Source organism: Aquarana catesbeiana, linkage group LG04 (genome assembly GCF_042186555.1).
Source record: "Aquarana catesbeiana isolate 2022-GZ linkage group LG04, ASM4218655v1, whole genome shotgun sequence".
In the NCBI taxonomy this organism is placed as follows: domain Eukaryota; kingdom Metazoa; phylum Chordata; class Amphibia; order Anura; family Ranidae; genus Aquarana; species Aquarana catesbeiana.
The window spans coordinates 620,382,756-620,406,472 of NC_133327.1; the positions used below are offsets into that span (position 1 = coordinate 620,382,756).

Genomic DNA, 23,717 nt, shown 5'->3' on the forward strand with positions numbered 1-23,717 from the left:
ATGAAAAGATCCTGACCATATGGGATCCACTCGGCAGTATAGACTGGCACCTGGCTCAGCCTCTTGGCGATCTGCTGAAAGCCTGAGCCGGACTCTTCTACCCCTCCACAGCCCAGCGCTCCGGAGAGTACTGGAGGGGCAGAACAGCTAGCCAGTGACTCAGTCATCGTTCTCTTCTCAGAGCAGGAGAACTGAGCAATCAGCGGTGTTTGATCGCTCGGTTCTCAGTCTTAGAGCTGGCAGGGGACATTGGATCGATGCTGCATCCACCTAGGTGAGTATTGATATCTATTTTTTTTCCATAACCCGTTCTTCTCTTATTATGATTGAGAGCCGTCGGGACAAGTTCCCAATCACGTTACCACTAACAGCCAATTACAATGTTTACGTGATTGAGAAGCCCGTCCAGTCGCCCCCCGTGTGTTATGACCCAGTTAAAAGGGCCACAGCAAGTGGGAAGGGATTAATTGATCTCCACTAATTGTTCTGATGTGTATAGATAAGTGTAATGGAGGACTGACTCTTCTTGTGTCTTGCACAGTACGCACCATTCAAAACTGGAACCAAAGCGCAAAGAGCCAGACAGCTTGGACTTGAGCCCGCCGCCAAAGCTCTGATTGAAACTCCTCAGCAGTTGAACTTGCAAATGTATATAAAGGGCGACACGGAAGGTACAGGATATGGATTGTTTGGATTTTTGTCTTTTAACCACTTGCCGATCGCCCTATAAGAGATTTACTGCTACAGGGCGGCCGTTCTGTGCAGAATCACCTATATATACGTGATTCTGCAGTTCTGCATAGGGAGTGCACATACCGCTTCTACTGTCATTAATCACAGCAGAAGCCGATCAGCGGGTGCCGGCCAATGGATGACCACTGGCAACCGTGGATTGTAGAGGAGAGAGAAGAGATGGAGCAAGGCAGAGCTCCGTCCTGTCAGCAGGAATGTGGTGGATTTTGTTTCCCTGCAAGGCAGGAAATAAAATCCAGCACTTCCCTTAGTAAAAACACCTCCCTGTGTACACATAAACACTGGCTAGGCACACGGTTAACTCTTTGATCGCCCCTTAACCCCTTCCCAGCCGGTGTCAGTACAGTGATAGTGCATATTTTTAGCACCGATCACTGTATTTTTGTCACTGGTTCCCAAAAAGTGTCAAAACTGTCAGTGTTAGACTGTCTGTCGCAATATCGCAGTCCCGCTATAAGTCACTGATTGTCGGCATTACTAGAATTTAAAAAATAAAATCATTGCAGTATATATCCCATGGTTTGTAGCAGAAAGTAAAAAATTATATATATATATATATATATATATATATATATATATATATATATATATATATATATATATATATATATATATATATATATATTTATTTATTTATTTTTTTACTTTCTGCTATAAAACATATCCAATAGAAAAAGTAAAAAAAAAAAATGTAATTTCTTCATAAATTTAGGCCAATATATATTCTGCTACATATTTTTGGTAAAAAAAACCCCAAAAATCCCAATAAGCGTATATTGATTGGTTTGTGCAAAAGTTATAGCAAATACAAACTATATATAATATATACTGCAATGATTTTATTTGTTTAATTCCAGTATTGCCGGTGTTCTGTCGAGAAGTGCTCCCCATCGGATAGTGCCTGGGCTGAAGGGCACATGATCAATGCATGCGCCGTACGTAACGGCACAACAGCTGATTTTAACATCAGCTGTTGTGACGGCGGGATGGCGCAGGCGCACATTAGCCGACAGATTTTTATGTCAGATTGTGCCCCGCGCTCCCGTGGCGAGTACATGTCTGTGATGGGCGGATTGCTACACGTTGTGGGCGGAATTTGATGAGCAGTGCTACAAAAAAATATAACTTTGTGGCGGGCGGATTTTTACATTATGAATCTGAAAAAAAAAAAAAAATCCTTTACTTCTCTTTTAAGGGGGTAAAACCTTCTGGGGCTTAAGTGGTTAAACAAAAAAAGAAAAACATGAAAAACGCGTCAAAATGTGGTGGCTTGTTTCAAGGCAACCAGTAGGTCATTTTTGAAGGCAGAGTATATGTTTTTGTATTAAACAAAACAAAAACTATATTATATATATATATATATATATATATATATATATATATATATATATATATATATATATATATATATATATATATTTTTTTTTTTAATACAATTTAAAAATGTATAAGTTGTAATATTTTAGGTAAGAATAAATATTGGACCTGGCACAGTGGTTTGCAAAGGTTATATTGGGGCTTGAAATGCTTTATTCGTTGTATTTCCATGGAGTCTGTTCTTTACGTGTCGGCCAGTAGAGGGCAGTGTTTCATAACTAACTGACAACCGTCTTCTATATTTGGGTTCAATATTACAAAAAATTGTTCTTTGTAATTCCTTAGTAGTAACTGAAGACTTGTTCTGTGTGCAGCACTGTATAACATGACTGCAGAAATAGCTGTGATTCCGGTTATTGTTTCAGCTGCTTAGTCATGATTAAAGAGAACCAGTCATCACTTTAAATCCTCTATAGGAGCAACATACATGGGAAACAGACATAAGAGTAATGCCTGCAACTTATTTTATAGTTCTGTGTTTTAGTACCTCATCTGCGCTTTATTAAGCGCCTGTATGTCACATATTGGGGGAGATTCACTAAAACTGGAGAGTACAAAATGTGGTGCAGCTCTACATGGAAACCAATCAGCTTCCAGGTTTTATTGTCAAAGCTAAATTGAAGAAGCTGAAGTTAGAAGCTGATTGGCTACCATACACAACTGCACCAGAGTTTGCACTCTCCAGTTTTAGTAAATGAGCCTCATTGTATCTTGCATTACCCCCTGCAAGCTCTGACGGCAGGGGGCACTTTTTTTTTTGGCAGATCTCAACTAGCCATGGTGGCCAAGCCTGGGTTCCACTCCCTCAAGGCTTCCCAGATTTACTATTGGTCAGCAAAGCAACCAGTAGTTATGATGTCTGTTTCCCTTTGGCATGATTTGCTATTTACCAGCCATTCAAATATTAGTGTGGTTGCCTCGAGTTTTATAATTGCAAAGGTACCCAGATAATGGCCATAAAACTATTTACAAATTTTCTTAACAAGCAAAAAAAGGAGCTTTAAGGTTCGGTTCACACTGATAGGATGCAGGAAACGGAAAGGAATCGCTGTGTTTCATGCCATCTGCTGCGGGTGTCATTTAAAAGTTATCACCCCCAAAAGCTGGTCGAAGAATGTAGTGTGTTTTGCTAAAATTGGATTGCAGGGGTATGAACACTCATGAGATCTGATTCCAGTGCGACAATTTGCAGCTATACAAAATGATGGGCTCAAATCGCACTGCACAAAATCACTTGGGATCTGCACAGGAATGCAGTGCGATTCCTGTGCGACTCACATGTAATGTGATGCTTAGGGCTAAGCATGCGGATTACATTTTTTGTGGGGGGGATTTTTACTGACACATAATACTCATACATTTTGGGGAGGTGCAATTTGGCATGTTCCCCTGAGATCTACCTGACCTTGTTCCGGCACTATACAGCACTGTAGGCAAGAGACAGTTCAGCTGGGGAGAAAAGGGTAGAAGAAAGCTAGACATCCTCCAGCCAAATAATGAAGCAAACTCTAGAAGACTTACTGAAGCTTCTAATGAACACTGTGAGAAGCTTGCAGTGTACAGTGAAATCCCAGTAATCTATCTCCGTACAGAGGAACCTGTACTACTGTACAATACAGAAGGTGATGCTGGAGTTTGGCTTTATAGTAATTTGCAGTGCTCTATATTATATGATTGCTTTATACATATACAAACATGCATACCAGTTCATCCTTTTAATGTTTTATTTTTCTGTTGAAGGTTTATTCACGCTTCAAGAAATTGAGATGGGAGTGCAGCACATTCTGGCAGACATGATTGCGAAAGACAAAGACACGCTGGATTACATTCGAAACCTGTAAGAGTAAATTGTCATTCCTCCCGCCATTCCTTTCTGCTATTCTCCCCACCAATCCCCCCACCATTCACCATTCCTCCCACAGTTCCTCCCACCATTCACCATTCCCCCCGCCATTCCTCCCGGCTTTCCCCCACCATTCCTCCCACCATTCCCCCCCGCCATTCCATTCCTCCCACCATTCCCCTCCCGCCATTCCTCCCACCATTCCTCCCGCCATTCCTCCCGCCATTCCCCCCACCATTCCCCCCCCACCATTCCCTTCCACCCCGCCATTCCTCCCGGCTTTCCCCCACCATTCCTTCCGCCATTCCCCCCGCCATTCCTCCCACCATTCCCCCCCCCGCCATTCCCCCCACCATTCCCCCCACGCCATTCCCTTCCACCCCGCCATTCCTCCCGGCTTTCCCCCACCATTCCTTCCGCCATTCCCCCCGCCATTCCTCCCACCATTCCCCCCCCCGCCATTCCCCCCACCATTCCCCCCACGCCATTCCCTTCCACCCCGCCATTCCTCCCGGCTTTCCCCCACCATTCCCCCCCGCCATTCCCTTCTCCTCCCGCCATTCCTCCCACCATTCCCCCCTGCCATTCCCTTCCCCCCCGCCATTCCTCCCGGCTTTCCCCCACCATTCCTCCCACCACCCCCCCCCGCCATTCCTCCCGCCATTCCCCCCGCCATTCCCCCCGCCATTCCTCCCGCCATTCCCCCCGCCATTCCTCTCGCCATTCCTCCCACCATTCCTCCCGCCATTCCCCCCGCCATTCCTCCCGCTACCCCCTCCCACCATTCCTCCCGCCATTCCCCCCCCCCCCACTATTCCCTCCACCACTCCTCCCACCATTCCTTCCGCCATCCCTCCCGCCATCATCTGCAGATTGTCGGGCATGGTGTCCTGTCTATTACTCACTGAGGCCATGGCCGTCTTGGCGCCAAAGCGCCGCTCCTTTTAGCAGTGCTTTATCGCTGTTTAAGTGTCTCTTTTCAGCAGCTAGCAGGGCGCTTTTAACCCCAAAGAAGGAGTTAAAAACACCCGTGTTACGGCGCTTCCGAATCGCTTTTCAGGTGCTTCCGAAGCGCTGCCTATTCATCCCAGTGGGCAGAGGTGGGGTTAGGCGTGCTGTATACAGCGCTCCCAAACCGCCCCAAAGATTCTGCTTGCAGGACTTTTCCTAACGTCCCACAAGCGCACCGCCCCAGTGTGAAAAGCCACACCGAAATGAATAGGAGGCGGTTTTCAGACGCTATTTAGAGACTATTTCAAGCACTAAAGTGCCTGAAAACTTCCTCAGTGTGAAAGGGGTTATAGGGATCCAAAACCTAGAGAGTCTCTACCTGTGCATCTGTAAAGCTGATTTCCAGGTATGGCAATGTTTACATTGTTCTATTGGTCCAGCTTAGTAGTATGTATATTCCCCGTGGAAGTTGGCAATCCCTTTAGCAGGCACCACTACTACAGTAATTGCAGCTTCCTCCCGAGTCTCGGGTCCAGCGGCTTCACAGCTTGCTTGCTCTTCACAGGCGCCATTCACAGAGCACTTCCCATTTGCTGAATGAATGCAACATGCTCTCTGATTGGACAAGGTGGAGATCATGACTTTGCTACTCTGCCTCTCCCTCATCCAATCAGAGAATACTTTGCTTTCATTTGTAAGATGCAAAGGGGTTGGCTTACTAAACCCTGGAGAGTGCAAAATCTGGTGTAGCTGTGCATGGTAACCAATCAGCTTCCAGGTTTTTTGTCAAAGCTAAGTGAACAAGCTGAAGTTAGAAGCTGATTGGCTACCATGCACAGCTGCACCAGATTTTGCTCTCTCTGGTTTTAGTAAATCTCCTCCACAGTGTTCTCTGAATGGCACCCAAGCCGAGCAACGTCCCGTGTTCACAATGCAGCAGGGCCAGCCATTCAGCATGGGACCTGGAAGCAAGTGGACATCACTGTAGTAGCATTGCCTGGTACTGAGATTTCCAGCTTCCATTGCTACAGGTATAACACAAACATACATACTTACTGGTCCAAGCTGGATCAATGTAACTATGTAAAAATTGCCATACCTAATCTTCAGACCCTTCTGAATCCTTCCTTTCCTATTCCTGGGGACATTTGTCCCCCCTATTTCTTGTCCTGGCATCACAGGGACAGGAAATGAAGGAAAATCTCTCCAGTGGGGTCACAGCCACAAATTAAATTCTGCTAACCCTCTCCTACTCTATTAGAAATGGTTGGAGTTGAGCTTTGTTTTTACACTGATGTTGTAATATCAGATTCACATAGTAGGATGGCTACAGATGCAGCACGGTTCTCACTTTTTTTTTTCTCTTATTTGGAAAGTTCTTAAAGTGATTGTAAACGATCACCTTGTAATTTTAATCCATTCAGTTTAAAATAGGAATGAAGGCAAAACAAAAAAAAATTATAAATTCCTTTTTTCCCTCTTTTTATAAGTGATCACATTCCCTCTGTCCTCAGCTGCATACGACCCGGGGAGAGTAGAAACCACAGCACACCGAGCTTCCCAGTAAATAGGTGTGCAGCGGGGGGCATCTCAGGACAAGTCTGATCATTGGAGGAGAGTACATGGAGTTCCCAGCACAGCTAGAGAACTGACCACAGTGTGTTCTCCTGCTTGGTGTGGTCAGTTTTTAATAGCAAAGCAGAGGGACTGGCAGGAACACCAGGGATTTTACATAAAGGAAGCAATACAAAGAGAACAGGAGACTTTCTCATACAAGTACATGGTGCAGCAGCCACATGTCAGGAATATGAAGTGTTGGGGTAACAAACACTTTAAAGTGATTGTAAAGGCTATTTTTTTTTAAATAACAAACATATCAGACCTACCTCCTCTGTGCAGTTGGTTTCGTACAGAGCAGCCGGGATCCTCCTCTTCTCGGGTCCCTATTTGCTGCTCCTGGCCCCTCCCTCCTTTGAGTGCCCCTTAGTCAGCAGCTTGGTACAGGGGGCACCCAAGCCTAGTCAAAACTTCATGTATCCATTCACACACGGAGCCCCGACCTGGCCCTGCCCCCTCTCTCCCCTGTTTGGCTGACTGACTTTGATTAACAGCTGCGGGAGCCAATGGCGCCGCTGCTCTGTCTCAGCCAATCAGGAGGAGTGTACAGGATGGCTGAGGAGATCGTGGACATCGCTGGAGAGAGAAGGGGCTGAGGTGAGTAATTGGGGGGTGCTGGGAGGGCTGCTAGACACAGAAGGTTTTTTATCTTAAAGGGGTTGTAAACCCTCGTGTTTTTTCACCTTAATGCATTCTATGCATTAAGGTGAAAAAACACCTGGCAGTCACTGGCCCCCCAGCCCTCATGTTTTACTTGCCTGAGCCCTGGAATTCACTTGGCGGTGATGCGCTGTCCCTCTCTCCACGGGTCTCGGCTCTTGATTGGATAGATTGATAGCAGCTCAGCCATTGGCTCCCGCTGCTATCAATCAAATCCAATGAAGCGGGGGGCGGGGCCGAGTCCGCCATTCGTGTCTATGGACACAAATGCTGGACTCGAGAGCGCGCCTGCAAGGTAATTCCATCGGGAGAGCGCTTCTCTTCACTGACAGGGGGATCTGTCAGTGTAAACAGACAGTCCCCCTTCTGACAGAGAAGTAGAGAGAGATCAGCTGTTCTTAGTGATCGAGAACAGCGATCTCTGTGTACTCCCAGTCAGTCCCCTACCCCCCGCAGTTAGAAACACCTCCCTAGGGAACACCTAACCCCTTGATCGCCCCCCCTAGTGTTAACCTCTTCCCTGTCAGCGTCATTTATACAGTAATCAGTGGCTATTTTTATCTCGGATCACTGTAATAATGTCACTGGTCCCAACAAGTGTCCAATCTGTCCGCTGCAATGTCGCAGTCTCGCTAAAAATCACTGCCATAACTAGTAAAAAAAAAAATTTTTTATAATAAAAATGCCACAAATCTATCCCCTATTTTGTAGACACTATAACTTTTGCGCAAACCAATCAATATACACTTATTGCTTATTGATCAAATGTAACCAAAAGAAAGCTCCAGTGTTGTGGGAAAAAAATATTGTATAAGTACAGTGTCGCATGACCGCGCAATTGTCAGTTAAAGCAATGCAGTGCCGTATCGTAAAAAATGGCCTGGTCATTAAGGGGGTAAATCCTTCCGGGGCTGAAGTGGTTACGTTAAAAAGCCTTTTTTGTGCAGCAGCCTCCCCAGCACCCCCTAATACCTGAGCCCCATCTCTATCCAGCGATGTCCACGAATCCCTCGGCAGTCCGGGACTCTCGCTCCTGATTGGCTGAGCAGCGGTGCCATTGACTCCCGTGGCTGTCAATCAAAGTCAGTTGTCCAATTAGGTGTGAGAAGGGGCGGGCCATTCAACAGCTCTGTGTCTGAATGGACACATGGAGTTTTGGTGCCCCCATAGCAAGCTGCTTACTGTGTGTGGGGGGGGGGGGGGGCGGCACTCGACAGGAGGGAGGGGCCAGGAGCACAGAAGAGGGACCAGAGAAGAGAAGGATCCGGGCTGCTCTGTGCAAAACCAACTACAAAAGAGGAGGTAAGTAGAACATGTTGTTTTTTTTTTTTTTTTTTTTTTAAAACAAGACTTTGCAACCACTTTAAGGTTAGTAAAGAAGGTGAAGCTGTGTTCACTTCAACCATCCTATCACATGCTAGAAAACATCCAAATTTCTCATTTGTGTAATTGGGTATTCAAAGTGAACACAACTTTCTAAACTTGGTGAACATGTGCGATCAAAATTGAATGTTTATTTTTCCCTGGTGAAGTCTCCACCTTTTTAAGGCTTGTTCTCACATGTGGCAGCCCTTGCCACCTCTCTGAAAAACTGTCTGTGGTGGGTTACTTTTCAGAGTGAGTTTGACAGGCGAATACCAGAGCACTCGGTATCTGGTGCATACAGAACATAGTAACCAATCCACTTCTAACTTCAGCTTGTTCAATTAAGCTTTGGCAATAAAACCTGAAAGCTGATTGGTTTCTATGTAGAGCTGCTCCAGATTTTGCACTCTCCAGTTTTAGTGAATGATCCCCAATATGTCCTGTTTTAACCCTAAAAAGGCTGAACCTCTGTGCCTCAACTGCCTGCATTGCATGTACTTGCAGGGTTGATAAGACACGCCCATACATTTAAACGGGTCACATTTTGGTGGTCCTGACTGCCAAATATGAAATGTGGTTTAAATTTTGCCTCTAAGCAAAGCATCTTGGCCGCAGCATGTGTTCAGCCGCGAGTAGCTGCATGCCCTTCTTTAGGTGGTTGGTCAGTCAGAGTTGTGGCAACCGACGCTCAGCTGCCTGTTTTTACCACCCCCTGGCCACCAGTGTAAACAAACGCTAACCAGCCTTATAGACTTTCATAGTGCTAACTCTTTTTTTTTTTTTTTTTTTTTTTACTTTTAGGTGTACACAAAATGACGTCACTATCAATTCGACATTGGCTAAAGCTACAGGCAAGGAAAAGGAAAAAGAAGGAAATGTAAAAGATGTGGACAACTTTCATTTATATCACAACTTTTCCTGCAATATAGATAGAATTAAACACCACCAAGTAAGTGCAATGGACATTTCATTGTGTTTTATGGTGACATTACGGTGTGCACTGGTTCCTCCTGAGCTGAATTTTTTTCTATTTTTTTTTTTTTTTTTTTTAAAGTGGAACTAAGCCCCGGTTCACACTGATGCGGGTTAGAAATCGTTCAGCTGAACTCACACAATTTCAAGCCAGCAATGCAGGCCGACTTAGGGGGCGAATTGACAAACATCTATGCGGGTTCATGCACAGATGTCTATTCAAATCGTCTCTGAAGTCGCCGAAAGTAGTACAGGAACTACTTTTGGGAATCGGTGCAGCGCCGCAGCGTCACACCAATTCTGTCGGTTTCATTGCCGGTGTCTTGCCGAGAAAGTTCCCCCGGCGGATAAGGACCCCCCTCTACTGTGCAGGCGCAGCACTTGCGTAGTACGAACGACTAGGAGCCGCCGAAAATAGCCAAAGATGAAAATCTTCAATCAGCTGTACACGGCGCCTGTGCCCTGGGTCCAGGTTGAAGCCCCACCATCCAAGTGGACCTAGAGGGGGAATAAAAAAGTGCAGAGCGAAGCGAGGCCGTGCCCGAAGCGTGGCGAGCGGCCCTCTTACAGGCGCCGTGTACAGCTGATTTCTATTCTATTCGGCTATTTCCGTCGGCTCCTACTGCGCAAGCGCTGTGCCTGCGCAGTAGAGGGAGGTCCTTATCCGCTGAGGGGAACTTTCTCAGCAGAACACTGGCAATATCCGTCGATTTGGCATGCGATTTGACCTGTGAAAATCGGCCCAATGTGAACGTGGGCTAAAAGTGTCAGTAAATGGAGAAAATAAAAACTTCCAGGCCCCCTGCAAGATAATGTCATAATGTGCTAGTATGCAAAAGACTTACCTTAAAATGAAGCCCTCCAGCGGCGTGCTGTCACCGCTGACAGGGCTTCCATCTTCACTCAGTCTGACTTCTGGGTCTGCGGACTCCCGCTGTTTGACTGGATGAGCCGCGATGACATCACTTCCACATGTGCACATGGGAACGGCGGAACAGTACGTATACACCGGTGCCATCACCAGCTGCAGAAGAAGTGAATATCTCCTAAACGGTGGATGTTTAGGAAATATTCACTTTACTTACAAACAAGCTTTATTATAGGCTTACCTGTAGGTAAAAGTTGCTGGAAAGGATTACTACCACTTTAAGGCAGCATTTTACAAAATAATTGCAAGGTCCATAAAGACTTGGATGAGAGAGTTTGGGGTGGAGGAACTTCACTGGCCTGCACAGAGTCCTGACCTCAACCTGATAGAACACCTTTGGGATGAATTAGAGCGGCGACTGTGAGCCAGGCCTTCTCATCCAACATCAGTGCCTGACCTCGTAAATGCGCTTCTGGAAGAATGGTCAAACATTCCCATAGACATACTCCTAAACCTTGTGGACAGCCTTCCCAGAAGAGTTGAAGCTGTTATAACTGCAAAGGGAGGGCCAACTCAATATTGAACCCTACAGACTAAGACTGGGATGCCATTAAAGTTCGTGTGAGTGTAAAGGTAGGCGTCTCAATACTTTTGGTAAGATAGTGTATGTATGAATGTGAGTTAGGGACCTGAGATTGTAAGCTCCTTGAGGGCAGGGACTGATGGAAATATGCAATACATTTGAAAAAGGCTGCATAAATTGACGGCGCTATGCACGTACCTTTAATAAATAAAAATATATATAAAGAGCACCTGTCACAGTCAATGGTATTACAAGGGATGTTGTTCATCTCTTATAATAGCAATAAAGTTGATTAAAAAAAAAAATAAAGGTACTGTGTAAAAAAAAAAAAAAAAAAAGAGAAAGAAGTAGTGCCCTGTCCCCTTTGGTTTATGTGCAAAGGCGCATGTTCAGGTAGGTCCCTGGCGCATATTATGTAAACAGCAATCGTATCACACATGTAAGGTATTGCCGCAAATGTCAGAGCAACAGCAATATTTCTAGTGTCAGACCTCCTCTGTAGCTCTAAACTGGTTACCTTTTAAAGCATCGCCTATGGAAACTGTTGGGCTCCATTCACATCTTGGCGTATGGGGGCGACAATCGCGGTAAAATCACGCAAATAGAATCGCGGGTCGCCCAAAAGAAGCTCATGTACTTCTTTTGGGCGACAGGCGTCCTGCCATTCTGTTCGGATGATTTTACCGCAATTGACGCCTGAAGAATTGTGGGAAAATCGCGCCGCATTTGGGGTGCTATTGAAGTTGACAGGGAGCGCATGGGCGTCGATTTTCCGTAATTGCGAATCGCGAGCAGAATCGCGGCGATTCGTAACACAGAGATGTAAATGCAGTCTAAGGTACTGTAGTTTGGTGCCTTCCATGGGCGTATACAATTATAGGTATCTACAGTGCCTTGAAAAAGTATTCATACCCCTTGAGATTTTCCACATTTTGTCATGTTACATCCCAAAACATAAATGTATTTTATTGGGATTTTATGTGATAGACCAACACAAAGTGACACATAATTGTGAAGCGGAAGGAAAATGATAAATTTCCAATTTTTTTTACAAATAAATATGTGAAAAGTGTCGGGGGTGCATTTGTATTCAGCCCCCCTGAGTCAATACTTTGTAGAACCGCCTTTCACTGCAATTACAGCTGCAAGTCTTTTTGGGGTATGTTCCTACCAGCTTTGCACATCTAGAGAGTGACATTTTTGCCCATTCTACTTTGCAAAATAGCTCAAGCTCTGTCAGATTGGATGGAGAGCGTCTGTGAACAGCAATTTTCAAGTCTTGCCACAGATTATCAATTGGATTTAGGTCTGATCCACACTTATGCAAGTTGCATTTTGTGTTTTTTTTCAATACAAGTCTGTGGAATCAAAAACCAGAAAAAAAAAAAACATGACCCTTTCCATAAAATGCACAGGTGTGAACTACATCCAAAGGAATCCAACCATGTTAAATGGACTGTACTGTGTTCTGGAAAACTGAAAATGCACTAAAAAAATGCATAGGTGTGAACCAGGCCTTAGGTCTGGACTTTGACTTCTAACACATGAATATGCTTTGATCTAAACCATTTCATTGTAGCTCTGGCTGTATGTTTAGGGTAGTTGTCCTGCTGGAAGGTGAACCTCCATCCCAGTCTCAAGTCTTTTGCAGACTCTAACAGGTTTTCTTCTAAGATTGCCCTGTATTTGGCTCCATCCACCTTCTCATCAACTCTGATCAGCTTCCCTGTCCTTGCTGAAGAAAAGCATCCCCACAACATGATGCTGCCACCACCATGTTTCACAGTGGGGTTGGTGTGTTCAGGGTGATGTGCAGTGTTAGTTTTCTGCCACACATAGCATTTTGCTTTTAGGCCAAAAATTTCAATCTTGATCTGACCAGAGCACCTTCTTCCGCATGTTTGCTGTGTCCCCACATGGCTTCTCACAAACTGGATTTTTTTCAACAATGGTTTTCTTCTTGCCACTCTTCCATAAAAGCCAGATTTGTGGAGAGCACAACCAATAGTTGTCCTGTGGACAGATTCTCCCACCTGAGCTGTGGATCTCTGCAGCTCCTCCAGAGTTACCATGGGCCTCTTGGCTGCTTCTCTGATTAATGCTCTCCTTGCCCGGCCTGTCAGTTTAGGTGGACGGCCATGTCTTGGTAGGTTTGCAGTTGTGCCATACTCTTTCCATTTTCGGATGATGGATTGAATAGTGCTCCGTGAGATGTTCAAAGCTTGGGATATTTTTTTATAATCTAACCCTGCTTTAAACTTCTCCACAAGCTTATCCCTGACCTGTCTGGTGTGTTCCTTGGCCTTCATGATGCTGTTTGTTCACTAAGGTTCTCTAACAAACCTCTGAGGGCTTCACAGAACAGCTGTATTTATACTGAGATTAAATTACACACAGATGGACTCTATTTACTAATTAGCTGACTTCCGAAGATTTTCCCATAGATTTTAGTCAGGGGTATACAAATGCACAACAAACGTTTCACATATTTATTTGTATCATTTTCCTTCCACTTCACAATTATGTGCCACTTTGTGTTGGCCTATCACATAAAATCCAGATTAAAGTACATTTACATTTTTTGGTTGTAACATGACAAAACGTGGGAAAATTCAAGGGGTATGAATACTTTTTCAAGGCACTGTATTTACTCTGTGTAACATCATCTTCTATGTTTTACAAAAAAACCCCTGGGTATTATATTGTGTTTGTGTGCACTAAAATTCAATACATTTTAATTTTTTCCCTAAAAAATTGGAAAAACCGCTGCGCAAAATGGTGTGACATAAAATATTGCAACACCCAACCATTCTATTCTCTAGGGCAGTGATGGCGAACCTTGGCACCCCAGATGTATGTTTTGGAACTACCTTTCCCATGATGTTCATATGAATTGCAGAGTGCATGAGCATCATGGGAAATGTAGTTTCAAAAAAATCTGGAGTGCCAAGGTTTGCCGTCACTGCTCTAGGGTATCTGTCTAAATATATAATGTTTGGGGTTTTTATGTCTTTTTTATTTTTTAGCAAACAAATTATGCTTTTTTACATGTATGAGAAATGTCAGAATTGGCCTGAGTGGCATGTGGTTAAAGTAAAACTAAAATCCGCTCTACCCGCCTGTACCTCCCTCACAGTGCGACATTCGAGAGCTTCCTTAACTGGCCACACATCCTCACCCAGTCTGTTTCCATTAAGGTCATGGTGAGGTTGGTACAAATATATGGTTTAGCTTCACGTTAAGGGGACCAGAGGAGTACATTGACAGGTGAGAAGCGAGGGTCACAATGGCCCGACTAATGCAGACGCTGAAATGGAGCCCAGATCCTTTCTGCTTTATCCGTGACCCTTTGTGGGTCTTCCTGCTCTCTCCTCATCCTCACGTCTCTTGGCATATTGGAGTGTTTCTGGTGTCAGGACCCATCACCTTTTCAAGTGGGTGCCAAGTCGGCTCAAAGCATTAGGTTTGGTTGCAGTGGCAAACATTTTAGCCCAAGACTCACACAAAAGAAAGCTTTCTAATTAGACTTCAGAATCTATTTTTTTTTTTTTTTTTTTCTGCTCACTATATTACATTTCAGGCTCTTTCTGGGAAGGCTGCCAGCTGAAATACATTTAATGTGCAGGTGTTAATAGTATTGACTCATTAGTTTGCAGTATTCGCTTATACTGAGGAGTTGTTTTTCTCAGACTGCTCACCTCAGACATGACCTCAGTATTACTGAGTTTGATGAGATTCCACGTAAGCGACAACACGGTTCATATTCTAGATGCAGATCTTTTACTGCAAATAAATCATTACTTGGGATTTGTTCTTTAATTGAAATTCTGCATTTTTTTTTCTTTTAGTGGTATTTTTTTCCCTTTATAACCATAGTGATTACTGTTGATTATATTCTAGTTTTAATATCAAGTGGCATTTCTATTATAATAAAGCCGGAATGCAGTTAAGCCTTACAATGCCCGGGCTTCTCTATTGCATTCACAAATTACTGTGGTGCCCACCATTCTTATAGGGAACTATTATAGTTTCTCTGTAAGAATGGGGGGCACTACAGCAGATTGTGAATTAAATACAGAAGCCTGGGCATTATAAGGCTTAAAGTGGAACTAAGCTCTCTCAATCCACATGAACTATTTTTAATACCTATGCTGCTAGCATTATAAAATAGATTGGACATATCAGGATATGGATCACCTGCTGGTGGCACTGTGTTCCCTGGGTTGTAGTTCCATTGTCCACCAGCGGGTGTCTCCTAGCAGATTCCAGTAATCAGTTTTCACCTGATGCTGGCTGCTGGGAGGATATGTAGGCCCTCCCCTACCAGTGCTTCTCACTGCAGTGTTTTGCTGCCAATACTGTGTGCGATTTGTTCTGACCCTGATCGTGCTCTTGACTGCATCCTGTACCCTGCTGCCTCCTATCTGCTCCCCTTGTTCCTGATCCCAGTCCTGCCTCCCCCTTCCCATTTGCTCCCTGCATCTGCGGTTTACCTTGTTTATCTGTGTTTCCAATTTTGTATATATTGTGTATAGTTTATTAGTTAGGCTTTTGCCACTCAGTCAGTTTTTTAGTTAAAAGAGAAGTATGGTAATGTTTTTTTTTTTTTTCAAAATCATGCTGACCTAGGTGGATGCTGCATTTGCTCCCCGCCTATCACTCTGTTCTCAGAGCTCCCTGTGCAGAGAGCTGGTGAAATGTCAGTGGCTCTCTGCTACCCAACCCCCCCCCCCCCCCGCATTCACTGGAGTGCTGGGCCGTGAAAGGGGCAGGAGCGGCCAGATCAGGCTCTCAGCGGCTCGCTGAGAGGCTGAGTTGGGTAGGAGGATCCCGACCATATGGTTACGATCTTTCCCGAGCCTGGACTGGCTCTGTGATGTCAGTGGGCTTCAGCAGTCTGTTGAAAATGAGTCACAGGAGTGCAGAGCGAACTGAACTCCTGTGGTCCTTTTTTTCTATTACAAGGGATGTTTACATTCCTTGTAATAGGAATAAAATTGACACCGTTTTTATTTTTTTTTTTTTAAATGTAAGTGTAAAAAAAAAAAAAATAAAATAAGGAAAAAAAAAAGCGAGAGCAATAATTCTAGCCCTATACCTCCTCTGTAACTTAAAGGCACATTCACTTGAGCAAGTAAACTGAGTCCAGAAGAACCACGTACGTTTGAATTTTTCCTCTTTACACTGAAGCGAGGCTGTGATATTTTCCATGGAGTAAATTTTAGTAAACCACATGGAGACCGATGGGGACTTATCCAGTTTCCAGAGAAGCGGTATGCATGCCCGGGCAGCATTCACTAAATGGATCACCAGAATGTTTTTATATCGTTTCCTAGAAAAGTCAGAGTGGTGCAGAAGATACCTGGCTGGGTCACCCCCCAAATCAACATCCGTCAACTGTTCGATATTCCCTTTAACATGAGACCAGAAGTTAGCTTACTACAGGACCAAAATATATGTAAGATTGATCCTTCCTTCCTCCTTGCAATGCCAGCAAGTATTCATCGATGCATGGTAGAGCTTTCCCAAAAGGGATGGAACCCTGTACCATCGGGTAAATATTTTATACCCCAATTCTTGGTATTTGCTTGCCCTGGAGGAGTGGTGAGCAAAGTACATAAAATGGTCACTCTGTTTTGCCGAAAACTCTCTGCCCAAATCTCGTTCCCACTTTAGTAGATACGGAGGTACAAAAGAATCAACCAGTTGGCTTAGAAGTTTATAGGTATCAGACACCGCATGGGATGGGGGGTCTGGGATCAAACCAAGATCCTCAATGAAGTATTAGGGCAGTCGTTGATTCTACAACATGATAGAGTATTGAGAAAGTGAACAAGCTGCTGTAGCCGCCAGTCCTCTAAAGGCGGCGAGAAGATCGCAAAGTCGGTAGATGCCACGGAAAATCAGTTGCTTAAATCTCACATCTGTTAACCCTGGGTAGCCCCTATCAGAGGTTAATTATTAAGGTCCCGCAAATTGGAGAGACCAAATCATGGAAGGCACAAGATTCATAGGCACAAGATTTGCTTAGTGCATGATTTACTCCATTTTTTACACTCATGGATATGGGAATAATAGTATGATATTTCATACCAGCATATTCTATTATTTTCCTAGTCACCTAGCACCATGCACCTTTCTTGCGTTTTTGCACGTTTTTATATGTAGATTACACATGTGAATGTGTTTTTTAGTAGATGGCTTATTATTATTGGTTTTGAATCTGTTTGGTGTACACTCAATATTATATGCAAAAGATTTGTCTAGTATAATACTTGCTCCATTGCACTTTTATGTATATGGGAATAGCGGCATGACATCTTTATAACAGCATCCCCTCAATTAGTCGGACTACCCTTTCAGGGATTCCTCACACTCTTGTTTACCCGCTTGTTAATACTTCTGGTTAGCGCAGCACCCTCTTCCTTTATCTTATACCCTAGAGGCAACAAACAAAGAGATAGGATTTTGGTGAAAATCTTTAGATCCGTTTAGATCCGTATTTAACAATGAGATAGGTCAATAATTTATGCATTGGGAGGGGTCTTTACCATCCTTCGGAATAACTGAAATATGAGCTCTCAAAGAGTCCAATGGAAAGTTATGGCCCTCAAGGATCGAATTGAAGGCTGAAACGAACCTGGGAGCTAGAATGGGGGGGGCCTTTATAGTATGCCCCAGTAAAGCCATCTGGTCCCGGAGCCTTATGTGATTTAAGGTATTTAACTGCCATTAAGAATTCATCAGTGGTCAATGGGACATTAAGCTGATCAGTTTGGTCAAATGACAACATAGGAAGTCCAGAATCAGTAACATATGAGCGAATTTGGTGTTTGGGTAGAGGTCATGGGAGCATTGAGGTTATGAAGAGCGGTATAATAAGAGTGAAAAGTATCCACAATTTCCCGTGAGGTGTGGCTGCATTGGCCTAACCCTTTGTCAACAAAGGGAATATAGTTCCTGAGGGCTAGTTCCCGAAGAGAGCGATCCAATAATCTTCCTGGCTTATTACCCTGTTCATAGAATGCATGGCGAACTCTATGAAGCTTAGTTTTGGTATCATGGAGAAGCATTTATGCGAGTCTTTTATGCTGCAGACAAAGATCTTCCACCACAGTTTGAGAAAGAGACTTTTGGTGTATTCTCTCTAGACTTGCTACTAGGTCAAGCTGGTTTTGGAATAGTGCTAATCTATTTTTTTTCAGCGCTGTTGCTTTCTGGATCAATTTTCCCCACATCACACATTTGTGTGATTCCCATTGTGTAAGTGGGGAAACATCGTCCGTGTCATTCTCTTGAAAGATTTGTGCCAATGTCTGGGAGAGTTCTTGCTGGATAGGACCTTCCTGCACTAGAGACTCATTCTTCATTCTTTAAATCTAAAATGACAGGAGCATGGTCCAAAATGGTTTGTGTGGCTATCGTAGCTCGAGTAACCCCTGGAAGCAAAGATTGGGATACTAAAATGTAATCTATCCTAGAGTAACTGTCACGGGGGTGGGGAGTAAAAAGTATAGTCTCGGACATTAGGACATAAGAATCCGCCACGCATCAACCAATCTGAGAGACGACAGAGCCTTTTTGACTCAGAGGTAGGGGTAGGAAAGATGAGAGATGGACCTGTATCTAGCAGAGGGTCGAGGGCAATATTCAGATCTCCCCCTGGGATCACAGCCTCTTCCATGAAAGTCTGGAGGATTATCAGTATGTCTTCCAGATAGGTCAGTTGGCCATGGTTAGGCAAGTAGACCGAAGCCAGGGTAACTGTTCCCATCTAAGTCACCCTTCAATATTAAATATCGTCCCTCAGGGTCAATTTTCTGGTCGACCAAAGTCCAGGCCACCGCTCTGGAAAACGGGATACTTACCCCTCTTGATTTAGAATTTGGGGTAGTGCTGTGGTAGATCAGAGGGAACCTAAAATTTGAAAATCTAGGGGACATTTCTATCTGAAAGTGGGTCTCCTGAATGAAAGCAACTTGTGCTCTAAGACACCATAATTCACGTAGTAATGTAGCTCTCTTCTCTGGAATGTTCAGCCCCATAGCGTTCAGGGAAATACAGCGGTGAGAGGTCATTCTGTCATGCATCAAAAGGGGGGACAGAGTGTGAAGATGAGGAGAAAAAAGAGAGGAGGGGAAAAAGAGAAAAAAAAGGGGGGGTGTTGTGAAGTGGGAAAGGGAATAGAGAAAGTCGGAGGAGAGACAAAGCGAACAAAAGGACAAAAGCAGACACTGCAAAGCTAAAATGAAATGCAAAGTAGCAGAATCTAAACTTGGCTCCAAACGAGCCTACCATCCCTGGTGGTCCCCTAACGATAATAACCGATAAGGGGAGCACCGGAGGAGGCAAAACATGTGGGGGAAGTAGTACGCACCCAGTGAGGGGGAGAAGCACAAATTCCCACCGCAAACAACCATATATATCGCATTCTGTTCCCACCACCACCCCAGACTTGAAGGAGCAGACAATGGCGAGGTAGCCCACCAAGATCAAATTAACAGACCTAGTGAATATCATGGTGAGAAAGCTTTGAAACTATACTTGTGAAGCCCCACAAGCTGGCATAAGCAGCTGCCTTACAGCCGCAAGGCAACCAATCATAGCCATTCGTACATATATGCTAGGAACCATATCAACAAACAACATAGAACATCCCCATTACCTTCTCCAGCCGGAGAAAAATTTGTTCTATTTACACGTTTGTCATTTCTTTCCACTGAGGTGATAAAAGCACTTAGTTACATGGGCGCAAATGGAGAAGGCGCTCAAGCTCTGAGTTATCATTTATATAGAAGGTATTAGCCCTTTTATAACGGCCTTTGTAATAACCAAGAAAACAAAAAAAAAATTTAAATAAAAAACCACCACAGAAAGAAAAAACAAAACATGTACAAATTATGCAGCCTATATAAGTACTTCGAACTGTAGGGGAAAAAGAAAATTTAGATATGATTCAAAAACATAAAAGCAACATAAAGTAGTGAAAATGCTCAAATTCTTGCAAAGTCTAAAGAACCGTTAGGAGCTCAGATCAAGGAGCCAGAATGGCTGCAGAGGTAGCGATCTTCACTAGACATTAGCACTCGGTCATTAGAAGGAGACCTAAAATAAGATAAAATGTGGAAGAGTAGGGGGCCAGCAAGCCCAAGCAGGACCTCCCATAAGTAGAGCTTTCACTGTTCCCTTCCCCGGGGATCCGAGCTGGCATTTCTCTGGGTATTTCACTGTGATGATGTTGCTCTGGACCTCTGTGGCCTTGGAGGGGGCACCGGGGACATGTCCAAGGCAGTCCAGTCCGTGACAGGAATGGGGGAATCTCCAACAAAGCAAACAGGTCTGGTAGCTGAGAGGGGATGCGAAGCGCCATGGAACATCCCCCTTTCTGAACAGACGGATGAAATGGGAATCCCCAGTGGTAGTTGGCTTCAGCCTCACAGATTTTCTCCAAGAGTGGTTTCAGATTCCTGCGAAGTTGTAAGGTATGCTTGGAAAGATCAGGAAGAATTTGGACCATTGCTCCATCAAAGTCTATTGGACCCCTGCTCCATACTCTACGTAGAATTTCTTCTTTAATGATATAGAATTGTACCCTACACAAGGTATCGCATGGCTGACCATCCCCTAGGGTAACCGGACCTTGGGTTCTGTGAACCCTATCGAGTTCCAATTCTGCATTTGGTTCCTTATCCAGGACAGGATTAAGAATCACGGTTATTGTTACCCAGAGGTCATGGGGAGATGTTGCCTCTGGAATGCCCCTTAATTTGAGGTTACTCCTCCTACTCCTGTTCTTCAAGTCGTCTTGATGAAGGCTTAGCAAATATAGGTGCTGACGATACTGGGAGAAGGTGGGTTGTCTTATTTTTTAATTCCGAAATGTGTATTTTTTTCCAGAAAAAGTGCACTTGTAAGACTGCTGCGCAAATGTGGTGTGACAAAGTATTGCAACGACTGCCATTTTATTCTCTAGGGCAGTGATGGCGAACCTTGGCACCCCAGGTGATTTGGAACTCCATTTCCCATGAAGCTCAACTACACTGCAGCGTGCATGAGTATCATGGGAAATGTAATTCCAAAACATCCTAGTTGCCAAGGTTCGCCATCGCTGCTCTAGGGTGTTAGAACCCCCAAACGTTATATATTTTTTTTCCAAGTAATTTTCTAGCAAAAAAAATGATTTTAACTTATAAAAAATAGGCCCGGTCCTTAAGTGGTTAAGTACAGTGCCTTGAAAAAGTGTACATACCCCTTGACATTTTCCACATTTCGTCATGTAACTAAAAACGTAAATGTATTTTATTGGGATTTTATGTGATAGTCCAACACAAAGTGTCACATAATTGTGAAGTTTAAGGAAAATGATAAATGGTTTTCAACATTTTTTACAAATAAATATGTGAAAAGGGTGGCGTGCATTTATTCAGCCCCCTTTATTCTGATACCCCTAACTAAAATCTAGTGGAACCAATTGCCTTCAGAAGTCACCTAATTAGTAAATAGAGTCCTCCTGTGTGTAATTTAAGCTCAGTATAAATAAATCTGTTCTGTGAAGCCCTCAGAGGTTTGTTAGAGAACCTTAGTGAACAAACCTCATCATGAAGGCCAAGAAACACACCAGACAGGTCAGGGATAAGGTTGTAGAGAATTGTAAAGCAGGGTTAGGTAATAAAAAAATATCCCAAGCTTTGAACATCAGACGGAGCACTGTTCAATCCATCATCCGAAAATGGAAAGAGTATGGCACAACTGCAAACCTACCAAGACATGGCCGTCCACCTAAACTGACAGGCTGGGCAAGGAGAACATTAATCAGAGAAGCAGTCAAGAGGCCCACGGTAACTTTGGAGGAGTTGCAGAGATCCACAGCTCAGGTGGGAGAATCTGTCCACAGGAGAACTTTTAGTTGTGTGCTCCACAAATCTGGACTTTATTGAAGAGTGGCAAGAAGAAATTTAGAAGCATTGCAGTTAGTCTGTACTTACCTATGATGCCTTGGTTTTAACTTTTCAATAAAGGTGAATATTTGGAGTGCGGCTATCCAGACATTCATTTTTTCCAGTGGCAAGAAGAAAGCCAATTGTTGAAAGAAAGGCATAAGAAGTGGGGGACACAGCAAACGTGTGGAAGAAGGTGCTCTGGTCAGATGAGACCAAGATTGAAGTTTTTGGCATAAAAGCAAAACGCTATGTGTGGCGGAAAACTAACACTGCACATCACCCTGAACACACCATCCCCACCGTGAAACATGGTGGTGACAGTATCATGTTTTGGGGATGCTTTTCTTCATCAGGGACAGGGAAGCTGGTCAGAGTTGATGGGAAGATGGATGGAGCCAAATACAGGGCAATCTTAGAAGAAAACCTGTTAGTCTGCAAAAGATTCGAGACTGGGATGAAGGTTCACCTTCCAGCAGGACAACGACCCTAAACATACAGCCAGAGCTACAATGGAATGGTTTAGATCAAAGCAAATTCATGTGTTAAAATGGCGCAGTCAAAGTCCAGACCTAAATCCAATTGAGAATCTGTGGCAAGACTTTAAAATTGCTGTTCACAGACGTTCTCAATCCAATCTGACAGAGCTTGCAAAGAAGAATGGTCAAAAATGTCACTCTCTAGATGCGCAAAGCTGGTAGAGACATCCCCAAAAGGACTTGCAGCTGTAATTGTAGTGAAAGGCGGTTCTACAAAGTTTTGACTATACAAATGCCCTCCACACTTTTCACATATTTATTTGTAAAAAATTTTGAGTTTTTTTTTTCTTGGGAGGGTGCATGTAATCAGCACAGGGCCAATCGGCTCTGTCCAGACAGAGGGTCAGGGATTCTGCAGCCTCATTGACAATCAGTAGAATAAAAACTCCTACAAGCTTTAACCAGACACTGATAGAAGTCACAAGACTGCTCGAGCTGCTGATGAGAAAAGGTATTTAGCAGTTTATATTTACTAAAATAATTGCATTTCCATGTTCTGTGTACTGTGGGAGACCAGATATAGTGAATGCCGGGTCCTGGGTTTAGTAACACTTTAATTATAATATATTGTCAAAAAAAAAATTAAATGACCTTGCTGGAGCTTATTTAACTAAAGACCTGATCTATTCACAATTAATCAATAATCATAGGTCTTTGATTACTTGAACAGTAGCAGGTGAGGGCTAAAAAGATTTTCTTTAATAAACTTGTAAAAAAAAAAACAAATCTTTTTTATTTTTTTTTGTAGCCGTCAGACTTATTATATAAGGATGCCAGTGTGAAAAAAGTGTATCCTCTGCCGGATGACATTTGATTTGGCAGCCTTTGTAGCACATGCTATAGAATTTCACATGAGATTTTCATTCCTAACTTTCTTGTTCAGTGATATGTCAGGCTTAGTATGTCAGCGGCACTGTAAAGTTGAGGAATATAACTTGTTACTGTGTCCCGGGGAGGTTTAAAATGTTGCATTTAACATATGTGACATGTCTGAGTGAGCCAGTGATGGAATTAAAGCTCGTGATTGACGCAGCTTGGCTGGTAGTGACAGCGCTCTGGGCTTATGTGCACAGTTGCTGGTCCAAGGGCAGGGGCAGCGGGTGCTGAATGTGGATTTTATTTTGCGATTTTTTTTTTTTCTCAGTGCGACCAGAATCGCTTTTTTAAAAATGTGTCCTCGGTTTGGTAATTCTTTGAATCCAAGATGTAAAGTGAGAAACGCAAAATAGAGTACATTGTAGGTGATAAAACT

At 43.8% G+C, this 23,717-nt stretch overlaps 1 protein-coding gene across 1 annotated transcript in view; it reads left to right on the forward strand.

Annotated features, from left to right (window-relative positions):
- LOC141141294 (S1 RNA-binding domain-containing protein 1-like) overlaps window positions 1–23,717 on the forward strand; it is a 201,916-nt gene that overhangs the window by 34,891 nt on the left and 143,308 nt on the right. The window contains exons 8-10 of the mRNA XM_073628969.1: window positions 542–671; window positions 3,871–3,967; window positions 9,368–9,515. Coding sequence (XP_073485070.1) covers window positions 542–671; window positions 3,871–3,967; window positions 9,368–9,515 — 375 coding nt within the window. The remainder of the gene's footprint in view (window positions 1–541; window positions 672–3,870; window positions 3,968–9,367; window positions 9,516–23,717) is intronic.